Below are 19,738 nucleotides of genomic sequence, written 5' to 3' on the forward strand. Positions count from 1 at the left end.
AGGGGTCAAAAACCAGGGGGCACAGATTTAAAGTAATTAGTGGAAGGTTTAGAGGGGATTTGAGGGGAAATGTCTTCACCCAGAGGGTTGTGGGGGTCTGGAACTCACTGCCTGAAAGGGTGGTAGAGGCAGGAACCCTAACCACATTTAAAAAGTACTTGGATGTGTACTTGGGATGCTCTAACCTGCAGGGCTACGGACCGAGAGCTGGGAAGTGGGATTGGGCTGGATCGCTCTTTGTTGGCGGGTGCGGACACGATGGGCCGAATGGCCTCCCACCGTGCTGTAACTTTCTCTGACTCTACTGTACCTTTCATTCTGGATCGCTTCAAGGGCTGCCCGTCCTTCAAAACTCGGAGAACTAAAAACGACAAAGCACCCATAGATGACTGATAGAAGAGAGGATGCCACACACCCAAAGCAGTGATAGAGGGGGACTGGCGCACAGATCCGGGCATCCTGAAAGTTTCAAAGAGAGGACAAAACAAGAGAATTTGTTAATATAGTATTTCCTGCCAATGTTCTCTCCTCTTGTCAAGGTGGTGACTTTTACTGGGGTTTGGGTGCCACGTTGATTGAGCACCAGTGGTGCATCACCCAAATGACCATTCTTCATGTGTAAGCCTACACAGTGAGTGTGTGTGTGCTGCTCGACTACAGGGCACATCACATCTGGGAACTTTCAAGCAGCTGCCATTGAAAGTGATTGCCCGTGGGCTAGAGGACGGACATCAAGACATCGAATAGCAGCGCCCCATTGAAACCACCCGGGGCAGCGTCACCATAGAAACCACCCGGGGCAGCGTCACCATAGAAACCACCTTGAGATTGCTAGCCGTATATGGAATTGGGATTGACCCTTAGACGTTCAGCCTTTAGATCTGTGCTTCAGCTATTGGGAGAGCTTTTGTTACTATGGTAACAAAATGCCAAGAACACAAAGAGAATCATTAAAACGGATGCAGGGTGTTGCCAGCCAGAACATGGAATAGTCCCAATACATGTAGAGCATTCAGAGGCATCCGGAGTAGGTGGGAACAGGATAGGTAGATGGACTTTAATGTAGATAAATAGAATATAAAGCATGAAACCTGCACATGCTGGAGATCCTGTTCTGAGATAGGATACTGGCATTCCTAAATAGCCCACCCAACCCCACCCAGAAACCATCAAACTCAGAGGAAGATCACAACCAACCCCACCCAGAAACCACCTTTGTGGGATAGACCACCCATACTGATTTGTAAAAGAACTGAAATAACAAAGTTAAATTGAAGGGATCAAATCAGAATAAAAATTCCACACAGTGCACTCCAGTCACCCCGTCCGGGTGAGAGGATTTATATAATGGGTGAGACTGAGGGATGATGGGAGGGCAGAAACGTTGGCGATAACAGGATCGGACAAAGTCAACATGGATTTACAAAAGGTAAATCGTGCTTGACTAATCTACTGGAATTTTTTGAGGATGTAACTGGTGAAATAGATAAGGGAGAACCAGTGGATGTGGTGTATTTGGACTTTCAGAAGGCTTTAGATAAGGTCCCACATAAGAGGTTAGCGTGCAAAGTTAAAGCACATGGGATTGGGGGTAAGGTACTGACTTAGAGAACTGGTTGGCAGACAGGAAGCAAAGAGTTGGAATAAACGGGTCTTTTTCCGAGTGGCAGTCAGTGACTAGTGGGGTACCACAGGGATCGGTGCTAGGACCCTAGCTATTCACAATATATATTAATGATCTAGACGAGGGAACTAGATGGAATATCTCCAAGTTTGCAGATGACACAAAGCTGGGTGGGCGTGTGTGCTGTGAGGAGGATGCCGAGAAACTCTATGATTTGGACAGGTTGGGTGATTGGGCAGATGCAGTATAATGTGGATAAATGCGAGGTTATCCAGTTTGGTGACAAAAACAGGAAAGCAGGTTATTATCTGAATGGCAATAGATTGGGAGAAGGGGAAGTACAACGAGGCCTGGGTGTCCTTGTGCACCAGTCGCTGAAGGTAAGCATGCAGGTGCAGCAGCCGGCTAAGGCTGCAAATGATATGTTGGCCTTCATAGCAAGAGGATTCGAGTACAGGAAGAAGGCTATCTTGCTGCAGTTGTACAGGGCCTTGGTGAGACCGCACCTTGAGTATTGTGTGCAGTTTTGGTCGCCTTATCTGAGGAAGGATGTTTTTGCCATGGAGGGAGTGCAGCGAAGATTCACCAGACTGATACCTGGGATGGCAGGAATGACGTATGAAGAAAGATTGAGTTGATTAGCCTTATATTCGCTAGAGATTAGAAGAATAAGAGGGGATCTCATTGAAACTTATAAAATTCTAACAGGACTGGACAGACTAGATGCAGGAAGGATGTTCCCGATGGCGGGGGAGTCCAGAACCAGGGGTCACAGTCTAAGGATAAGGGGTAAGCCATTTAGGACAGAGATGAGGAGGAATTTCTTCACCCAGAGAGTGGTGAACCTGTGGAATTCTCTACCACAGAAGGCAGTTGAGGCCAATTCATTAAATATATTCAAGAAGGAGTTAGATATATTTCTTAAAGCTAAAGGGATCAAGGGATATGGGGAGAAAGCAGGGACAGGGTACTGAGTTTGGACGATCAGCCATGATCTCATTAAATGGCGGAACATGCTTGAGGAGCCAAATGGCCTACTCCTGCTCCTATCTTCTACGTTTCTATAACGGTTCTGGGGAGCTATGTATGGTTGAAATCACAGAGGATAAAGGAGTTGCTTGATGCCAAGGCTAAGAGAGGAGGACATCTTGATGAGAGTAACTTGGTGTAGAGTTAAGGAGGTTTGTACATAACTTCTCTGATCATCAGGTCAGTCAAGCCCAACCCATCCAGTCAATGGTACAACCTCGTATACCATTCACCAGCCAACTCCTAGTTCACAAGAGCAGCAAAAATCAGAAAAACCTGTGGCCAATTCAAGAAAACCTGAGAAATGGTAGCGTTAGGATTAGTAATCCCGAGAGCAATAACCGAGAGAACCGAAGCCCAACGCCCATAATGGCAGTTTGAGAATTTCAATACTGTTTTTTTTAAATCTGGAAATAAGAGATCTGGGATCAGTAAAAGTGACCATGAAACTGTTGGACTGTCGTAAAAACCCAACTGGTTCACTAATGTCCTTTAGGGAAGGAAATCAGTTCACAAGTGTGCTACTAAAAAGGGAGTAAATGTTTTGTAAATGAGACATCATCACTGAAGGAAATGTAATGCCTACCAAAATACATGAACTTACCCGCCAAGTGTAGCCCACCCTGTTGCCCATGAAACGGGCATTGTTGACAATATTATGGTGGGTAAGGATGGTGCCTTTGGGGCTTCCTGTGGTGCCCTAGGAAAAACACACATGCACTGTAAAATGTATATCGGAGATACTTATATTTACATAGAGCAGTTACTAGTCGCTCCCATAAGTGGGCCTCCTGTCCTTTATGCTCTGGAGCACACCTTTACTGCTCAATATCTAGTTAAATGGTATTGTGACCTGGTGATCATAAGATAGACATCATCATGTGTGGTGGATCTGGCACGTGTCACCGTGTACATTGCTCTTTGGAAGGTGGGCTGAAAAGCACACTCGTGAGAAAAGGCGGATTGTAACAAACTACTTTAACATATGAATGAGCAGAATAGTTTTCCAGCAAAATAGATCCCTGTCACTGCTCCTCATACCATTAAAATAATAATACAAGTCTTAGCCACTGTGCTCTGCAGAACCTTTACAAATGATTTGCCCCTGCGCTCACTGGTCTGGCTTCCTGCAGCACGGTGGCATAGTGGTTAGCACTGTTGCCTCACAGCGCCAGAGACCCGGGTTCGAATCCGGCCTCGGGCGACTGTCTGTGTGGAGTTTGCACATTCTCCCCGTGTTTGCGTGGGTTTTCTCCGGGTGCTCCGGTTTCCTCCCACAGTCCAAAGATGTGCGGGTTAGGTTGATTGGCTATGATAAATTGACCCTTAGTGTTAGGGGGATTAAATACATGGGGTTACAGGGATAGGGTGGGATATGTGTTGGTGTAGGGGTTACGGGGATCGGGTGGGATATGTGTCGGTGCAGGCTCGATGGGCCGAAATGGCCTCTATCTGCACTGTGGGGTTTCTGTGATTCTGTGATTACAGACTGTACACAGTCACACTGAAGTCTGCAGCCTCTCGGTCTCACTGATTCTCAAGCGTCAGTCAGTGAGCGCAAGAGAGAACAAAGGAGTGAGCAAAAGAGGACATGAAAGACAATCCACTGATTCTTCCCTTAATGTGTGTGCTGAAGAGTTGCCTGCTGAGTCGCCAGAACTACCATCTTGAATGAAATGCAGCCCCCTTCGCAAGGAGGCTTGTGGCAGCTTTATGCCCTGTCCAGTCAAGCCCTCTGCCGGGTACATGTAATGAAATCCTATTCTATCATAGTGTCAAGGAATACCTAGGGCCAGACCTTAACAAACCTCATTGTCTCAAACCCTAATTCAACGTGAAAAAGTGAAGAGTCTCTGGTGGTTGCCCCGGCTGGTATTCTACCTTTGGAACCATTCAGAACCATCAGCCGGGCCTGAACTCCTGTGGAATGTACTCAGTGATGTCTGATTGTTTGCAAAACAGCATCCTAACTGGCTCTAAATGTTTGGTTAAAAATGGGCCAGAAATTCGGGTCCCCATGGGCGAGTACACGCTGGGTATGCACGCGTAGGCCCAACGAATGTGCCGGTTTCGTGCATGCACTGCGCATGCGCGGGAAACCGGAACTTCCGTTCCCTTAAAGGAAGGGGTTCACAGGTCGAACGCGTGCGCCGGAGAGGCAGCGCGTACGCCTGGAACTTCCGGTTCTTTTCCAGGTTTCTCCGGGAGGGTAAGTCTCCAGCAGTTACACTTTTAAAAAGCAGTCGCAAGGCCTGCTTTTAACAAGGTAAGTGGTGAATTAAGTTAAATTAAAACATTTTCCACAGGCTTATTATTTTTAAATACTTTAAAGAAAGGTAAGTTTATTTTTTTCGCCCTGTTAGAAACTAATTGGCCCAGAAATTCCAGAACGGGGCTTGCAGCGCGTGCAAGCCCCGTATTTGCACTTACCCCGCGCTCGTGCCGATCAGCTTCTGGGACGCCTGAACTTGCAGAAATAGAAAGCACATTCCCGGGCAGCGTATGACGTCACGCCGCCCAGGAGTGCAGCCAGCGCGAAGCCAGGAGCGTGCAGTGTAAGTGAGACACGCCCCTTGAGGTCTCAGTTTCACTGGACACGCCCCCAATGTTTCTGTCAAGCTGCTAAGGATTTTTACATGCAAAGCAGCAGTTTAAATAGGTTTTTGGAAGTTTTTTGAAGATTTTGGTAACTTTTATAAACTTTTTTAAATGTTTACATTATTTTGAGTAATCTGAAGTAGTTTTAAAGAGAATTAAAGCAATTTAAAGACTTTTAAAAGCCCTAAAAGAATTTTTTTAATTCCATTTATTTATTTAGCAATGTCGTCGTCATACGTGTCTTCACACTGTTCCCTTTGGGGAACTGTATGAAGTGGTGGAAGGATTTATGGCCATGATTAACGCTCATTCCGTGACCGTAACCATCTTTGAACCAGCCATTAGGGCGGTTAGTCCTATGGCGGGAGGGTTTTACGGGCTCCCACAAGCTATACAAGGAGGGGGGGCCACCCACACCCACGGACGCAAATATCCCACTGGATGTCAACCCAGAATTTAGAGCCGGAGCTCCGACTCCACTTGCCGGGACTGTCTGGAGCGGGGTTCGAAACCCTACCCTGATCTGGCCCAGCGGCGGGGATCCTACCGCTATGACAAAGGCCCAATCCGATTAGCAACGTGAAATGGCAGCATAGGGCTCCAGTCACGGGGAGGGAAAAGGCGCAGGAAACGTATGGGTGTCACCTTTTGTGCGGAGTGGGCCTTTTGCGTAGCAGTAAGCATCCCCGCCGCTGGGCCAGAAGGAGTAGGGTTTTGAACCCCACTCCAGACAGTCCCGGCAAGTGGAGTCGGAGCTCCAACTTTAAATTCTGGGTGGACATCCAGCGGGATACTTGCGTCCGTGGGTGTTGGTGGCCCCCTCCCCCCCTCAGATGGGTTGTGGGAGCCCGTAAAACCCTCCCGCCATAGGACTAACCACCCTAATGGCTGGTTCAAAGATGGTTACGGTCACGGAATGAGCGTTAATCACGGCCATAAATCCTTCCACCACTTCATACAGTTCCCCAAAGGGAACAGTGTGAGGATACGTACGATGATGACCTCTTGCGCAATGCACCTCCTTGGACCCTCAGTCGCAGATGCGAGGGGGCAAGTCGTGCAATTGTTAAATTTTTCATTTTATTGACATGTAAAATGTTGGCCCAGTAATTCCCTTCCAAATGCGCGAGTACGGTCGGGGTACTTACGCATCTGGCTGGATGAAATGCCGGTTTTCAGCATGCACAGTGCATGTGGGGAAAACCGGCATTTCCTGTCCTCTGAACGAAGGGGTTCAGAGGCAGAACGCGTGCGACTGCACAGGCAGCGCGTGCGCAGTATAATTCGCCGCTTTCATTAATGCTTTCAGTGAGGTCAAGTCATTACAACTTACACATGAAAAAAGCATGGGTACAGTTGCTCCAGAGGCTGCGGAGGAAGATATTTATTATCGTGGAGCTTCTGAAAGTATGTATGTCTGTATATATTCCTTTGCGTGTTGTGTATATATTCCTTTACTTATGTGTATGAATGTATTATTTAATTATGACTTTCAGAGAAAGTAACTTATTGGAAAATCATAATTAAAAACAAAGATGGTTACGGTCACGGAATGAGCGTTAATCATGGCCATAAATCCTTCCACCACTTCATACACATTAGTAAAGGAATATAAAACATACATACATATACGTAAAGGAATATATGTGGACATATACATACATAACTCATTCTCACATTCCATTCACACAGCCACAATTGCTCCTTCTACCTACCGTTCTGAAAAGCCTTTTTAAAAAAAAAAAAATTTTAACTTTAAAACTTACTTAAAATTTCTTAAAATAACTTCCCTCCCTTTCCCAAACAAAAATATTGCGTTTCAGAAGCTCCACGATAAAATGTTTCTTCCTCCGCAGCCAATGAACCACTTTACACTTGCTTTTTTCAAGTGTAAATTCTGAGGACTTACCCTCACGGATTTCATGAATGAAATCTACGAAGTTCACTGCGCAAGCGCTGCCTGTGCAGTCGCACGCGCTCGAGGTCTGGAAATGCCGGCGTTCCCCGCATGCGCTGTTCATGCTGAACGCCGGCATTTCCAATGGCCAGATGCGTGAGTACCCCGAGCGCACTCACGCCTTTGGTCGCGAATTTCTGGCCCATTAATTTTTTCAAAAATTTAAATTGTTTAAGTTATTTTATGTGATTTATAGTTATTTTAAAAATGCGATTTAAAAAAAAAAATTGATTTGAAGTTTTAGTTATGTTTTGGGGCTGAATTGTATTCATAGATTTGACAGGTCTTCCCGTCAAATCTATGAATACAGATTCCCTGCTCCGATTGGCTCTCCATGGCCCACGTGATCCCAGGGGACGCTTCGAACTAACTGCGCCCCCGGGATACACAAGCACTGCGCGCCAGCAGTTGGAGGAGGCCCAGGATCGGAATCCCACGCGGGCCCACAGCTCAACGGCCAGCGCGCTAGGTAAGTGCAGGTCGGAGGCTTGCACCCGCGGGAAGCCCCCGACCCGGATTTCTGGGCCGATGTTTCCTCTCGGGGAGTTCGCCCTTTCAATGCTGAATCAAACCCTTAAAGCAATGAATGAAATCAAAATCTCTTCCAGGCCATCGGGCTAAACAATCCCAAAACTTTACAGCCCGGTTACATCTTTGGGGTTTTTAGTCAAGCTCTTTTTGGCATGTGTGTTTCATACTACTCGTGTAGGCGAGCTCTCGCTCCCCATGTCCCAGAATGTTTACACTGGTCCAGATATCAAGGCACATGTGAAGTGTGTCTCACAAATAAAGAGCTTCTCACTTTATTTCAGCTATTGGTTTCATCATGTGATTCTGTTTGTCTTTGGAACATGGTAGAATAGTGCTGCACCAGACTTTGGTTCACACTTTAGTCATAAAATTAACAGTAAAAAATTAACATATTTTTACAGGAGTTGGACTTTGCCAGTGCTTTGTATATATTAGTTTGCAACTTTAAACTACGATATGAGGAACAGTCTTGCATTGCAGTTTTAAAGGGGGTGCAGGAACAGAGAGGCCTGGGGGTGTATATACACAAATCTCTGAAGGTGGCTGGACAAGTTGATCAAAGCTGTGGAGGGGGTGCAGAGGAGATTTACTAGAATGGTACCAGAGGTGAGGGACTTCAGTGATGTGGAGACCTCCCACCTTTTACCCTTCGTAAACTTGATCATCCAAAACTCTGCTGTCCGTACCCTAACTCGCACCAAGTCCCGTTCACCCTTCACACCTGGCTCCTGGCCGCCACCCCCCACCCCCGAGATATCTGCATTCTTCCAATTCAGGCCTCGAGAATCCCCGATTTTAATCGCTCCACCATTCAGCTGCCCAGGCCCTAAGCTCTGGAATTCCCTTCCTAAACCTCTCCGCATCTCTTCCTCTTTTTCCTTCTTTAAGATGCCCCTTAAAATCTGCTCTAATATCTCATGTAGCTCGGTGTCAAACTTTGTTTGAGCTTCTGCTTGGGATATTTTACTATATTAAAGGCACTATATAAATACAAGTTGTTGTTGTTACACTGGGGTTGTTCTCCTTATGGGCCGAATGGCCTTCTGTGCTGTACCATTCTGTGATTCTGTAGCAACTCTTGTCTCTTTCTTACCCCCCAATGGAGCTATGTGGCCTGACTACATGTTTTCAAAGGCTATACATAGATTCCCCAAGTTGAAAATGACAAGGTATTTATTCAACCTAAGGAAACTGACCACACCCCAGTGAATTTTCTAACAGTTGCTGCCAATCAAGAAATATATTTGAACAAATGTATTTGAATTTGAATTGACTGCCTTCGTTCCTCCCTTGGGCAACTGCCTGGCAACAACTGTTTCTGCAATAGTTGGAATTTTCTTGCGTGTGAAGCTAGTTTTAACCCCTCACGCACCAACTTAAAATGAGTCAAAACCAGGTACATGCTAGACAGAAATGCTTCAATTTGTCACTGGCCAATCTTAGCTCATCCATCAAGAAAAGTCCACAATCACCCATCATAGCATCTCGGGTTGTTCACTGCACTGCTTCACCCAGGGTCCATTCCCAATGTTAATCACACTTAAGGAGCGTTTACATTTAGGAGCTTCTGTGGTTTGCGCTGAGAGAGGTAAATGTCCATGTGCTGTCTTCCTGGGTCTATATGCCGAAACTTGGTTTCCGTATCCCAAGAGCAAGATCACAAAAACATGGGTATGTTCCCCTCTGTCGGAAACTAGAATCTGATTTGAGCAAGGTAAATTTGGGAACCTAGCACAAGAACGTCCCACGACTCAAATTACAGAAACGGTAAAATATAAAAGTTCCTCTAATTATGAGCAATGAATTGAACTGAACGATGGCAGGGCTTAGAAAAAGGCAATGAGGTACATTGATGGAGCACACTCTCCAATCTCAAACTTCGACTTATAGGTTAGCCATTTGCTTCCTGACAGAGTCCGTCATGCGACTGCCAACAATATTACCTCATAGTTGCTCAGAATGAGCCTGGAGGCGAGTAATGCTGGTAGCGAGATGTTGGGACATCAGCTTTATTTCAGGCTTACAAAAGTAACTGATTGCCAATAATGCATTGGATCCTACACCATAACTGCACAAAACAGAAACCCACACTCGGAATAGTTAGTGCACTGGGTTAGACACCAACATTTCACCTCTGGGACTTGGGATAAAACCCAACCCAAATTGGTGAAATGAAGGTCCATGGGTGGCTTTCGGACCATTGAACCCGAGCTGGTCACAGGGACCCTCCAGCCAATCACATAAGAACATAAAAGAAATAGGAGCAGGAGTCAGCCATTCGGCCCTTCGAGCCTGCTCCGCCATTCAATAAGGTCATGGCTGATCTTCTACCTGAACTCCACTTTCCCAGCACTATCCCCATATCCTTTGATGTCCAGGGGGGCCCTCCAGCTAGTCACGCGGTGGGGGGCTTAGAGCGGATCCAGTGCACGGTTTGTCTAGTAAACTATAGGGGCCCCAATCCAAACCTTTGCATAGGGCGCCGCAAAGCCAACACCGCCCCTGTAAAGGTTCCCTGTTTGCTAGGTGTCGAGATCGGACATCATGAGATGAAGCAGTCTCCACTCAGTTCCCAATTGGCACTGGCCTACAGGACAAGGCTGCTTCTAATTCTGCACTGAATGGCAATCTCAATCAGAAACCCAATGAAGGCTAATGCGGGAAATGGAAACGGTCACACTGCTGGTGCAGTAGACGATGTTCTTCGGAGGTGCGTTGTTGGGGCAGTAAAGAGGGAGCTTTATTTTGCTCCAAACCAATTATGATTTCAAATGTGATTTGAAAGTGCTTGACTTTGGTTTCTGATGCTGGAAAAAAGAGTTTCATTCCATTCCAAGTCACGATTAGGATTTTGGTCAGAGCTGACAGCCAAATCCAACTAGGTTGAAGGCGTATTTACACTAGATATTATATGTCACTGGCTTAGTTGGAGATCTCCAAGGAGAAATGCCATACATGGTAATACAATTAACTACCGGTCAATTTTCTTTAGTATAGCAACATCCCTTGAACTGGATCCAATAGTCCTTTGCCCCATGACACAGCTAACCATTGCAGGGGTCAGAAATTCTGCGTACATTGTAATGCCGAGCTTTATTCTGTATCGGACCCATCACTGGTCTCTCTTTTTAGAGCATAAAAGAAATAGGAGCAGGAGTCAGCCATTCGGCCCTTCGAGCCTGCTCCGCCATGCAATGAGATCATGGCTGATCTTCTGCCTCAACTCCATTCACTGGCCCTATCGCCATGTCCCTTTACTAGTCAGAAATCTATCGACTTCTGTTTTGAATATACCCAATGACTGAGCCTCCACAGCCCTCTGGGGTACAAAATTCCAAAGATTCACCACCCTCTGTGTGAAGAGATTTCTTCTCATCTCAATCCTGAATGGCCAACCCTTTATCCTGAGGCTGTGGCCCCTGGTTCTAGACTCCCCAGCCAAGGGAAACATTCTCCCAGCATCCACCCTATCAAGCCCTGTAATAATTTTGTATGCTTCAATGAGATCCCCTCTCATTGTTCTGAATTCATGAGAATACAGGCCTAGTTTACTCAATCTCTTCTCATACGACAGTCCCGCCATCCCAGGAATCAATCTCGTGAACCTTCGTTGCACTCCCTTTATGGCCTTCCTTAGGTAAGGAGACCAAAATTGTACACAGTACTCCAGGTGTGGTCTCACCGAGGTCCTATATAATTGAAGTAAGACTTGTTTACTCCTGTACTCAAATCCTCTTGTATTGAGGGCCAGCATACCATTTGCCTTCCTAATGGCTTGCTGAACCTGCACATTCACTTTCAGTGACTCATGTACAAGGACACCCAGGTCCCTTTGAGCATCTGCATTCCCCAATCATTCACCATTTAGGAAATACTCTGCCTCTGTTTTTTCTACCAAAGTGGATAACTTCACATTTATCCACGTTTTATTCCATCTGCCATGTTCTCACCCACTCACTGATGTTGTGACCGTGTGTTAATAGAGACACTGAAGGCAGGAGTTGGTTTCACAGGTGTTTACTGAACAAAGTCTGGAGGTGCACTAACTGGTACAACACAATATACAGGCTTATATAGCCCGAGTGGCCATTACCGGCATTACAGTACACAGGGGGCTCTTAAAGGCACATACACTACAATTCCTCCCCTTTTAGCCAACCAGTACATAATATTTTAAGTAATCATTAATTACATGTTACAAGAACAATAATCTACACATTGCTGCAGTTAATCAATTATAAGTCAGTCTCTCTGGAGGCTTCCTGACTCGGTCCGGATAACGCCTCGGTGGTGTAGTAGTTTCTGGTGGTGTGGTAGGTTCTTTTGGCAAGGCTGATTCGGCTTGAATGCCAGTGTCGGGTTCATCGGGTTCCAGTATCACCGGATCGGAGGTAGATACTATGGGTATCTCTACTTCATCATTAGGCATATGGAGTTGTGGTGTAGGTTGTCCCTTTTCGGATGACTATGATTTGGTCAGCATGGCGCCTTATTATGCTTTCTCCAATGTCCACGGTATACATCAGCGGTCCTAGTCGTGTGCAGATAGTTCCAGGCTGCCATTTCTCGGTACGGTAGTCCCGGGCCAAAACTTGTTGACCTATCTGGAAGGTTCTAGTTGGCCTTTCATTCATGCCTTGAAATTGCCGGTTCACAGAATCACAGAAACCCCACAGTGCAGATAGAGGCCATTTCGGCCTATCGAGCCTGCACCAACACATATCCCACCCTATCGACGTAACCCCACGTATTTAATCCCCCTAACACTAAGGGTCAATTTATCATAGCCAATCAACCTAACCCGCACATCTTTGGACGTTCTCCACGTCCCTTCTGATGTTTAGCTTGATCAAATCCAGCCGGCATCTTAGGCTTCTATTGAAGAACATCATGGCGGGAATTTGGTTTGTAACCATATGTGTTGCATTCCTGTATGCAAACAAGAAGTTATCCACCTTATGCTGAAGTTTTATGTCTTCATTACCCATGGCCTTTATGAAGGTCTGGACAAACCTTTCAGCCAATCCATTGGTGGCGGGATGGTATGGGGCGGACGTGTAGTGCTTAACCCCATTGTTTTTTTAAGAACTTCCTGAATTCTTCGGACACAAATTGCGGTCCATTATCAGAACAGATCTGCTCAGGCAGCCCATTCCTGGCAAATATGGTCCTTAATACTGTGATGGTTTTCTCCGTGGTGGTGGAGGACATCTTTATTACCTCCGGCCACTTGGAGTGTGCATCAACCGCGATTAAGAACATTGAGTCCATAAATGGACCAGCAAAGTCGATGTGTACCCTTTGCCACGGAGATGAGGGCCACTCCCATGGATGTAGAGGGGCTTGTGGTGGAGCGTTTTGGACCTTCTGGCATCCTAGGCAGCTCTTGGTCATTTCTTCGATGTCTCCATCGATACCTGGCCACCATACAAACGCCCTGGCTAGGTTCTTCATTTTCACTCCACCCAGATGCCCCTCGTGAAGCTCCTTTAGCACTTTATCCTGGAGTTTGGGTGGAATCACCATTCTGGATCCACACATCAAGGTTCCTCGGCACACTGACAGCTGTTCTCTTCTTTGCGAGAATGCTGGCAACAGTGGTTCGCCATGTGCTGGCCATCCCTTCACTGTTAAATCGTAGACTCGTGAGAGAGTCGGGTCATTTCTAGTTTTCCTTTCAATGGCAGAATTTGTCACTGGTAGACATTCGACTATGGTAGAGTGGAAAATCTCCACTGGCTCTACGGTAGGTGCCTCTTCTACCGTTGGCAATGGTAGGCGCGATAAACCGTCAGCATTCCCATGCTGTTTTGATCCTTTGTATTCTATGTTATATTGGTGTGCCCCTAGAAAAAGGGACCACCTCTGTAGCCTTTGCGCTGTCATAATGGGAACACCCTTTTTAGGGTTGAATATGGAGATGAGGGGTTGATGGTCAGTCAACAAGGTAAATTTTTGTCCGTGTAGGTAATGGTTGAATTTCTTCACTCCCCATACCAGGCTGAGTGCTTCCCTGTCGATTTGGGCATAGTTACGCTCAGCTGAGTTCAATGAGCGCGACGCAAAAGCTATCGGCCGTTCCGAACCATCAGGGAATCTATGTGATAACACCGCTCCTATGCCGTAAGGGGATGCATGGCACGCCAGTCTGATTGGCAGTGATGGGTTGTAATGAGCCAAAACTTCCTTGGACGTGATCAAGCCTTTGCATTTATGGAAGGCACGTTTACAGTCTTCGCTCCATTTCCAAATTACTCCTGTTTGTAGCAGTTCATTAAGAGGGTGCAGAAGAGTTGATAAGTTCGGTAAAAATTTATGATAGTAATTTATTAATCCCAGGAACGACCTTAATTGTGAAACATTTTCAGATGCTGGGGCTTTTATGACCGCTTCAATTTTTTCAGGTGACTTATGCAACCCTGCCTTATTAATTATGTGGCCACAATATGATATTTGATTCTGGAAAAATTCGCACTTGGGGCGATTTGCTCGTAGGCCCCGTTCGCTCAGCCTAGTGAGCACCTGCTCCAAATTGGTAAGGTGCTCGTTGTCGTTTTCTTCTGTTACAAGGATGTCGTCTAGGTAGCATTGAGTCCCCGGAATCCCTTGGAGGACTTGCTCCATAGCTCTTTGCCAGATAGCTGGAGCGGATGCTACTCTGAAAACCAGTCGATTGTACTGGTACAGGCTTTTGTGTGTATTTATCGTGAGATACTTTTTAGAGGCCTCTTCAACCTCCATCTGTAGATATGCCTGTGCCAAGTCAATTTTGGTGAAACGTTTCCCTCCGGATAGTGAGGCGAAAATATCTTCTATCCTCGGAAGAGGATACTGTACCGTGTGAAGGGCCGGGTTTACAGTCACCTTGAAGTCGCCACAGATGCGAATTTTTCTCTGTTCTTCAGATTTATCATTATTCAACGTTTTCTTCATGACCGGGAGGATGGGTGTTGCCCACTCGCTCCAATCTGTTTTGGATAATACGCCTGCCTTTTCCAAATTCTCCAGCACTGCCTCGACTGCTGGACGAATTGCGTATGGCACCGGTCTTGCCTTAAAAAACTTGGGAATTGCCGCATCTTCCACTTTTATTGAGGCGGTGATGCCTTTCAAGGTTCCTAGTTTCTCTTGAAACACTTCCTTGGCGTTGGCCAAAATGTCTTTTAATCGTTCAGGTATGACGTCATCGTCATTTTTTTCCTTACTGGTCACCGTCAGTGCCTGAATGGAGTGCCAGTCTAAACGTATTTTCCTGATCCATTCACGTCCCAACAGCGGTGGACCACCATCTTGTAGAACGTATAAATACAACTTCTGTATTTCCTTGCCGTTGTATACAACAGGCACCCTTATTTTTCCTTTGGGGTATACTTTCTGCCCCGTATATGTTTTCAAGATAATGGATGTGTCTTTTAAAGGTATATGCTGAAATAGCCGCTCGTAATCCCGTCGATTTATGACGGTCAGAGCTGATCCTGTATCTAGCTCCATTTTAACTGGGGACCCTGCTATCGTGAGGGTAACCCAAATGGTCTGGTAATCTTCTTTGGCAATTACATTATGTAATTTGAGACAGCTTAGTCTCTTGTTTTCGGAGTCGCTATCGCTCTTCTGGTCTTCGGAGCTACTGTCCGTCATTATTTGTACCTTTCTGTACTTTTTATTGATTTTTTTTTCCTGTCCGTGGATTTTTTTTGTCCAGATCGGCATACCCGTACAATGTGTCCAATCTTTCCGCATTGCCTGCATGCTTTGTCCTTGAACCAGCAGTCCCTCTGGTCATGGGTGGATCTGCCGCAGCGATAACATCTCTCGAAACCCTGTGTCATTTCATGGGTGCCGAAGTCCTGTGTCTTTTGTTGTATCTCTGCAGCTCCTCTTGCGGCTGCTTCGTACGATACAGCCATACTGAAAGCCTTGTCCAGTGTCAAATCTTTCTCAGAAAGCAGCCTTTTCTGTGTTCCTTCACTTAGGAGACCACAGACGAATTTGTCTCGAAGATAATCTGCTAGTCCTGCCCCGAATTGGCAGTGCTTTGATAGCTTTCTTAATTCGGTGAGGTAATCAGCGTTACTTTCATTCTTGTGTTGATTCCTCTTGAAGAATTTGAATCGTTCCGCTATCAGCAGCGGCGTTGGGTTTAAGTGCTCCTGTAGGGTATCAACAATTTCCTTAAAATTCTTGTCCTTTGGTTTGGCTGGAGTGATTAAGTTTCGTAACAGCCCGTATGTCTTTGCGCCCATTAGATTTAGAAGTACTGATGCTTTTTTATCATTTTCTATTCCATTTGTGGTGCAATATACCTCCACTCTTTCCACATGTGGTCCAATCCTCTATATTGCTATCAAAAGCATCAATATTGCCAGCCTTAGGCATCCTGAAAAAAAAATGGCGCTTCCCGCGCTTTTCTTTCCCCGCCGCTGCTGCCGATGACAACGCTGCAGAAAAGATATGGAACTTCCTGCGCTTCCCCGCCGCTGCTGCCGATGACAACGCTATTTTCCGCGTTTTTTTTTTTATTTTTATGATTTACAGGTGGAGACTCGTTCCCGCCGGACTCTCTCTGCTAGGTCTGAACGCCGACCTACTTGCAGCGCCGGCCGTCTCCCGAGTGCTCCCTCCCCGTCTGTTACTGCTTGTCTCCGCCTTCGCTGCTGAACCAGCTGATGGAGCTCCAGCCCGACGCCCAGGAAGGATTATTGCACTACCTGCCACCAGCTCGGCTAGCTTTTCTTCGACTTTGGACGTCTGAGGAATCGATGTCCTTGAGGTGCTGCTGAATTGCAGGTAAGTCTGTTTCCAATCCGTCGCCACTGTTGTGTCTGTGTGTTAATAGAGACACTGAAGGCAGGAGTTGGTTTCACAGGTGTTTACTGAACAAAGTCTGGAGGTGCACTAACTTATACAACACAATATACAGGCTTATATAGCCCGAGTGGCCATTACCGGCATTACAGTACACAGGGGGCTCTTAAAGGCACATACACTACAACTGAGCCTGTCGAGATCCCCTTGAAGCCTCTTCACAACTGACACTGCCACCTAGCTTTGTATCACCAGCAAATTTGGAAATGTTACAAGGGCTCTGTCCCCACAGCTCCTGCATTCATAGTAGGAGTCCCAATTTCATTGACCCCTGTTGGGTTATCCTCTGCATTTTGCCCCATCCACTTCAGAGAAGGGTATTCTGTTATTGGAGGGGTTAGAGAAGGATATACAATTAGTGGAGGGGGTACAGAGAAGGATATTCAGTTAGTGGGGTACAGAGAAGGATATTCAGTTAGTAGAGTACAGAGAAGGATATTCAGTTATTGGGGTACTGAGTGGCTACAGGGCATTCTTAAGGGGGAGGGTGAGCAGGCAGAGGTCGTGGTCCACATTGGGACCAACGACATAGGTAGGAAGGGGGATGAGGTCCTGCATCAAGAATTTAGGGAGCTAGGTAGCAGATTAAAGAGCAGGACCTCAAAGGTTGTAATCTCTGGATTACTCCCGGTGCCACGTGCTAGTGAGTATAGGAATAGGAGGATAGAGCAGATGAATGCGTGACTAAAGAGTTGGTGCAGGAGGGAGGGTTTTAGTTTCCTGGATCACTGGGCCTGCTTCTGGGAAAGGTGGGACTTGTACAAGTCGGACGGGTTGCACCTGAACCAGAGTGGGACAAATATCCTTGCGGGGAGGTTTGCTAGCACTGTTGGGGGGGGGGGGGGTTTAAACTAACTTGGCAGGGGGATGGGATACAGAGGGGAGCTGAAATAGGGGGTGATGTGCTGCCAATTAAAGAAAAAAACAAGTCAGCTTGGTAGACAGGGCAAATATATAAGGGCAAGGCTGGATGGCATCTATTTTAATGCAAGGAGTCTTGCAAATAAGGTGGATGAACTGAAGGTGTTGATAAACACATGGGAGTATGATATTGTTGCTATCACGGAGACATGGTTGAGGGAGGGGCAAGACTGGCAGCTCAATATTCCGGGGTACAGAATCTTCAGGCGAGACAGAGGGGGGAGGTATAAGAGGAGGGGGTGTCGCAATATTAATTAAGGAGTCAATTACTGCAGTAAGGAGGGATGATATATTAGCAGGTTCCTCCAATGAGGCCATATGGGTGGAGGTTAAAAACAAAAAGGGGGCAAGCACTTTGCTGGGCGTGTACTTTCGGCCTCCAAACAGTCAGGGGGAGATAGAGGAACAGATATGTAGGCAAATCTCAGGGAAATGTGCAAATAATAGGGTAATAATAATGGGGGATTTCAACTTCCCCAATATTAACTGGGATAGTCAGAGTGTGAAAGGCTCAGAGGGTGTAGAATTCTTAAAGTGCATCCAGGAGAGCTTTTTGAGCCAGCATGTAGAAAGTCCTACAAGAGAGGGAGCGGTACTGGACCTAATTCTAGGGAATGTGGCCGGCCAAGTGGAAGAAGTGCTAGTAGGTGAGCACCTTGGTGACACTGACCATAATATGGTGAGATTTAAGGTGGTCATGGAAAAGGACAGGGATGGGCCGGAAATAAAGGTTTTAAATTGGGGGAAGGCCGATTTTAATAGGATAAGGCAGGATCTGGCCAAAATGGACTGGGATCAGCTACTTGTAGGAAAATCCGCATCGGAGCAATGGGAGGCTTTCAGAAGGGAGATTGAGATCATACAATGGCAACATGTTCCCGTAAAGGTCAAGGGTGGTTCCAAAAACCACAGGGAACCTTGGATGTCAGGGGATATACGAGAATGGATTAGGAAAAAAAGGAGGGCTTTTGGCAGATACAAAAGGCTAAAGACGGAGGAAGCCCTAGGGGAGTACAAAAAGTGCAGGGGGATACTTAAAAAAGAAATTATGAGATCAAGGAGGGGCCATGAAATAACACTGGCGAGCAAAATAAAGGAAAATCCTAAGATGTTTTATAAGTATATTAAGGGTAAGAGGATAACTAGGGAAAAAATAGGGCCCATTAGGGAAAAAAGTGGCAATCTGTGTGTGGAGCCGGAAGATGTAGGAGGGGTTCTAAATGAATTTTTTGCATCTGTTTTCACTATGGAGAAGGACGATGTAGACATAGAAATAGGGCGGGGGGACTGTGATATGCTCGAACATATTAACATCGAGAGGGAGGAGGTATTGGCGGTTTTAGCAGGCCTAAAAATGGATAAATCCCCAGGCCCGGACGAAATGTATCCCAGGCTGCTGTGTGAGGCAAAGGAAGAGATTGCGGGGGCTCTAACACATATATTCAGAACCTCTCTGGCCACAGGGGATGTGCCAGAGGACTGGAGAACCGCTAATGTAGTACCATTATTCAAGAAGGGGAGTAGGGAAAAACCGGGGAACTACAGGCCAGTGAGCCTAACATCAGTGGTAGGTAAATTATTGGAAAAAATTCTGAGGGACAAAATTAGTCTCCACTTGGAGAGGCAAGGATTAATCAGGGATAGTCAACATGGCTTTGTCAAGGGAAGATCATGTCTGACTAATTTGATTGAATTTTTTGAGGGGGTGACTAGGTGTGTGGATGAGGGTAACGCAGTGGATGTGGTATACATGGATTTCAGTAAGGCCTTCGATAAAGTCCCGCACAGGAGACTGGTCAAGAAGGTAAGAGCCCATGGAATCCAGGGTGCCTTGGCACATTGGATACAAAACTGGCTTAGTGACAGAAGGCAGAGGGTGATGGTCGAAGGTTGTTTTTGTGACTGGAAGCCTGTGGCCAGTGGGGTACCACAGGGATCGGTGCTGGGTCCCTTGCTGTTTGTGGTCTACATTAATGACTTGGATATGAATGTAAAAGGTATGATCAGTAAGTTTGCGGATGATACAAAAATTGGTAGGGTGGTAAATAGCGAGGAGGGTAGTCTCAGTCTGCAGGACGATATAGATGGGTTGGTCAGATGGGCGGAACAGTGGCAAATGGAATTTAACCCGGAAAAGTGCGAGGTGATGCACTTTGGGGGGACTAACAAGGCAAGGGAATACACAATGAATGGTAAGACCCTAGGCAAGACGG

At 46.3% G+C, this 19,738-nt stretch overlaps 1 protein-coding gene across 1 annotated transcript in view; it reads right to left on the reverse strand.

The window, feature by feature from the left end:
* Positions 1-19,738, reverse strand: part of acsf2 (acyl-CoA synthetase family member 2) — a 325,180-nt gene that overhangs the window by 212,408 nt on the left and 93,034 nt on the right. The window contains exons 7-8 of the mRNA XM_085963196.1: positions 3,258-3,353; positions 311-459 (exon numbers count right to left, since the gene is read on the reverse strand). Coding sequence (XP_085819322.1) covers positions 311-459; positions 3,258-3,353 — 245 coding nt within the window. The remainder of the gene's footprint in view (positions 1-310; positions 460-3,257; positions 3,354-19,738) is intronic.

The sequence above is a fragment of the Somniosus microcephalus genome, chromosome 21, assembly GCF_052327205.1.
Source record: "Somniosus microcephalus isolate GS21.2 chromosome 21, FLI_Smic_1.0, whole genome shotgun sequence".
In the NCBI taxonomy this organism is placed as follows: Eukaryota; Metazoa; Chordata; class Chondrichthyes; order Squaliformes; family Somniosidae; genus Somniosus; species Somniosus microcephalus.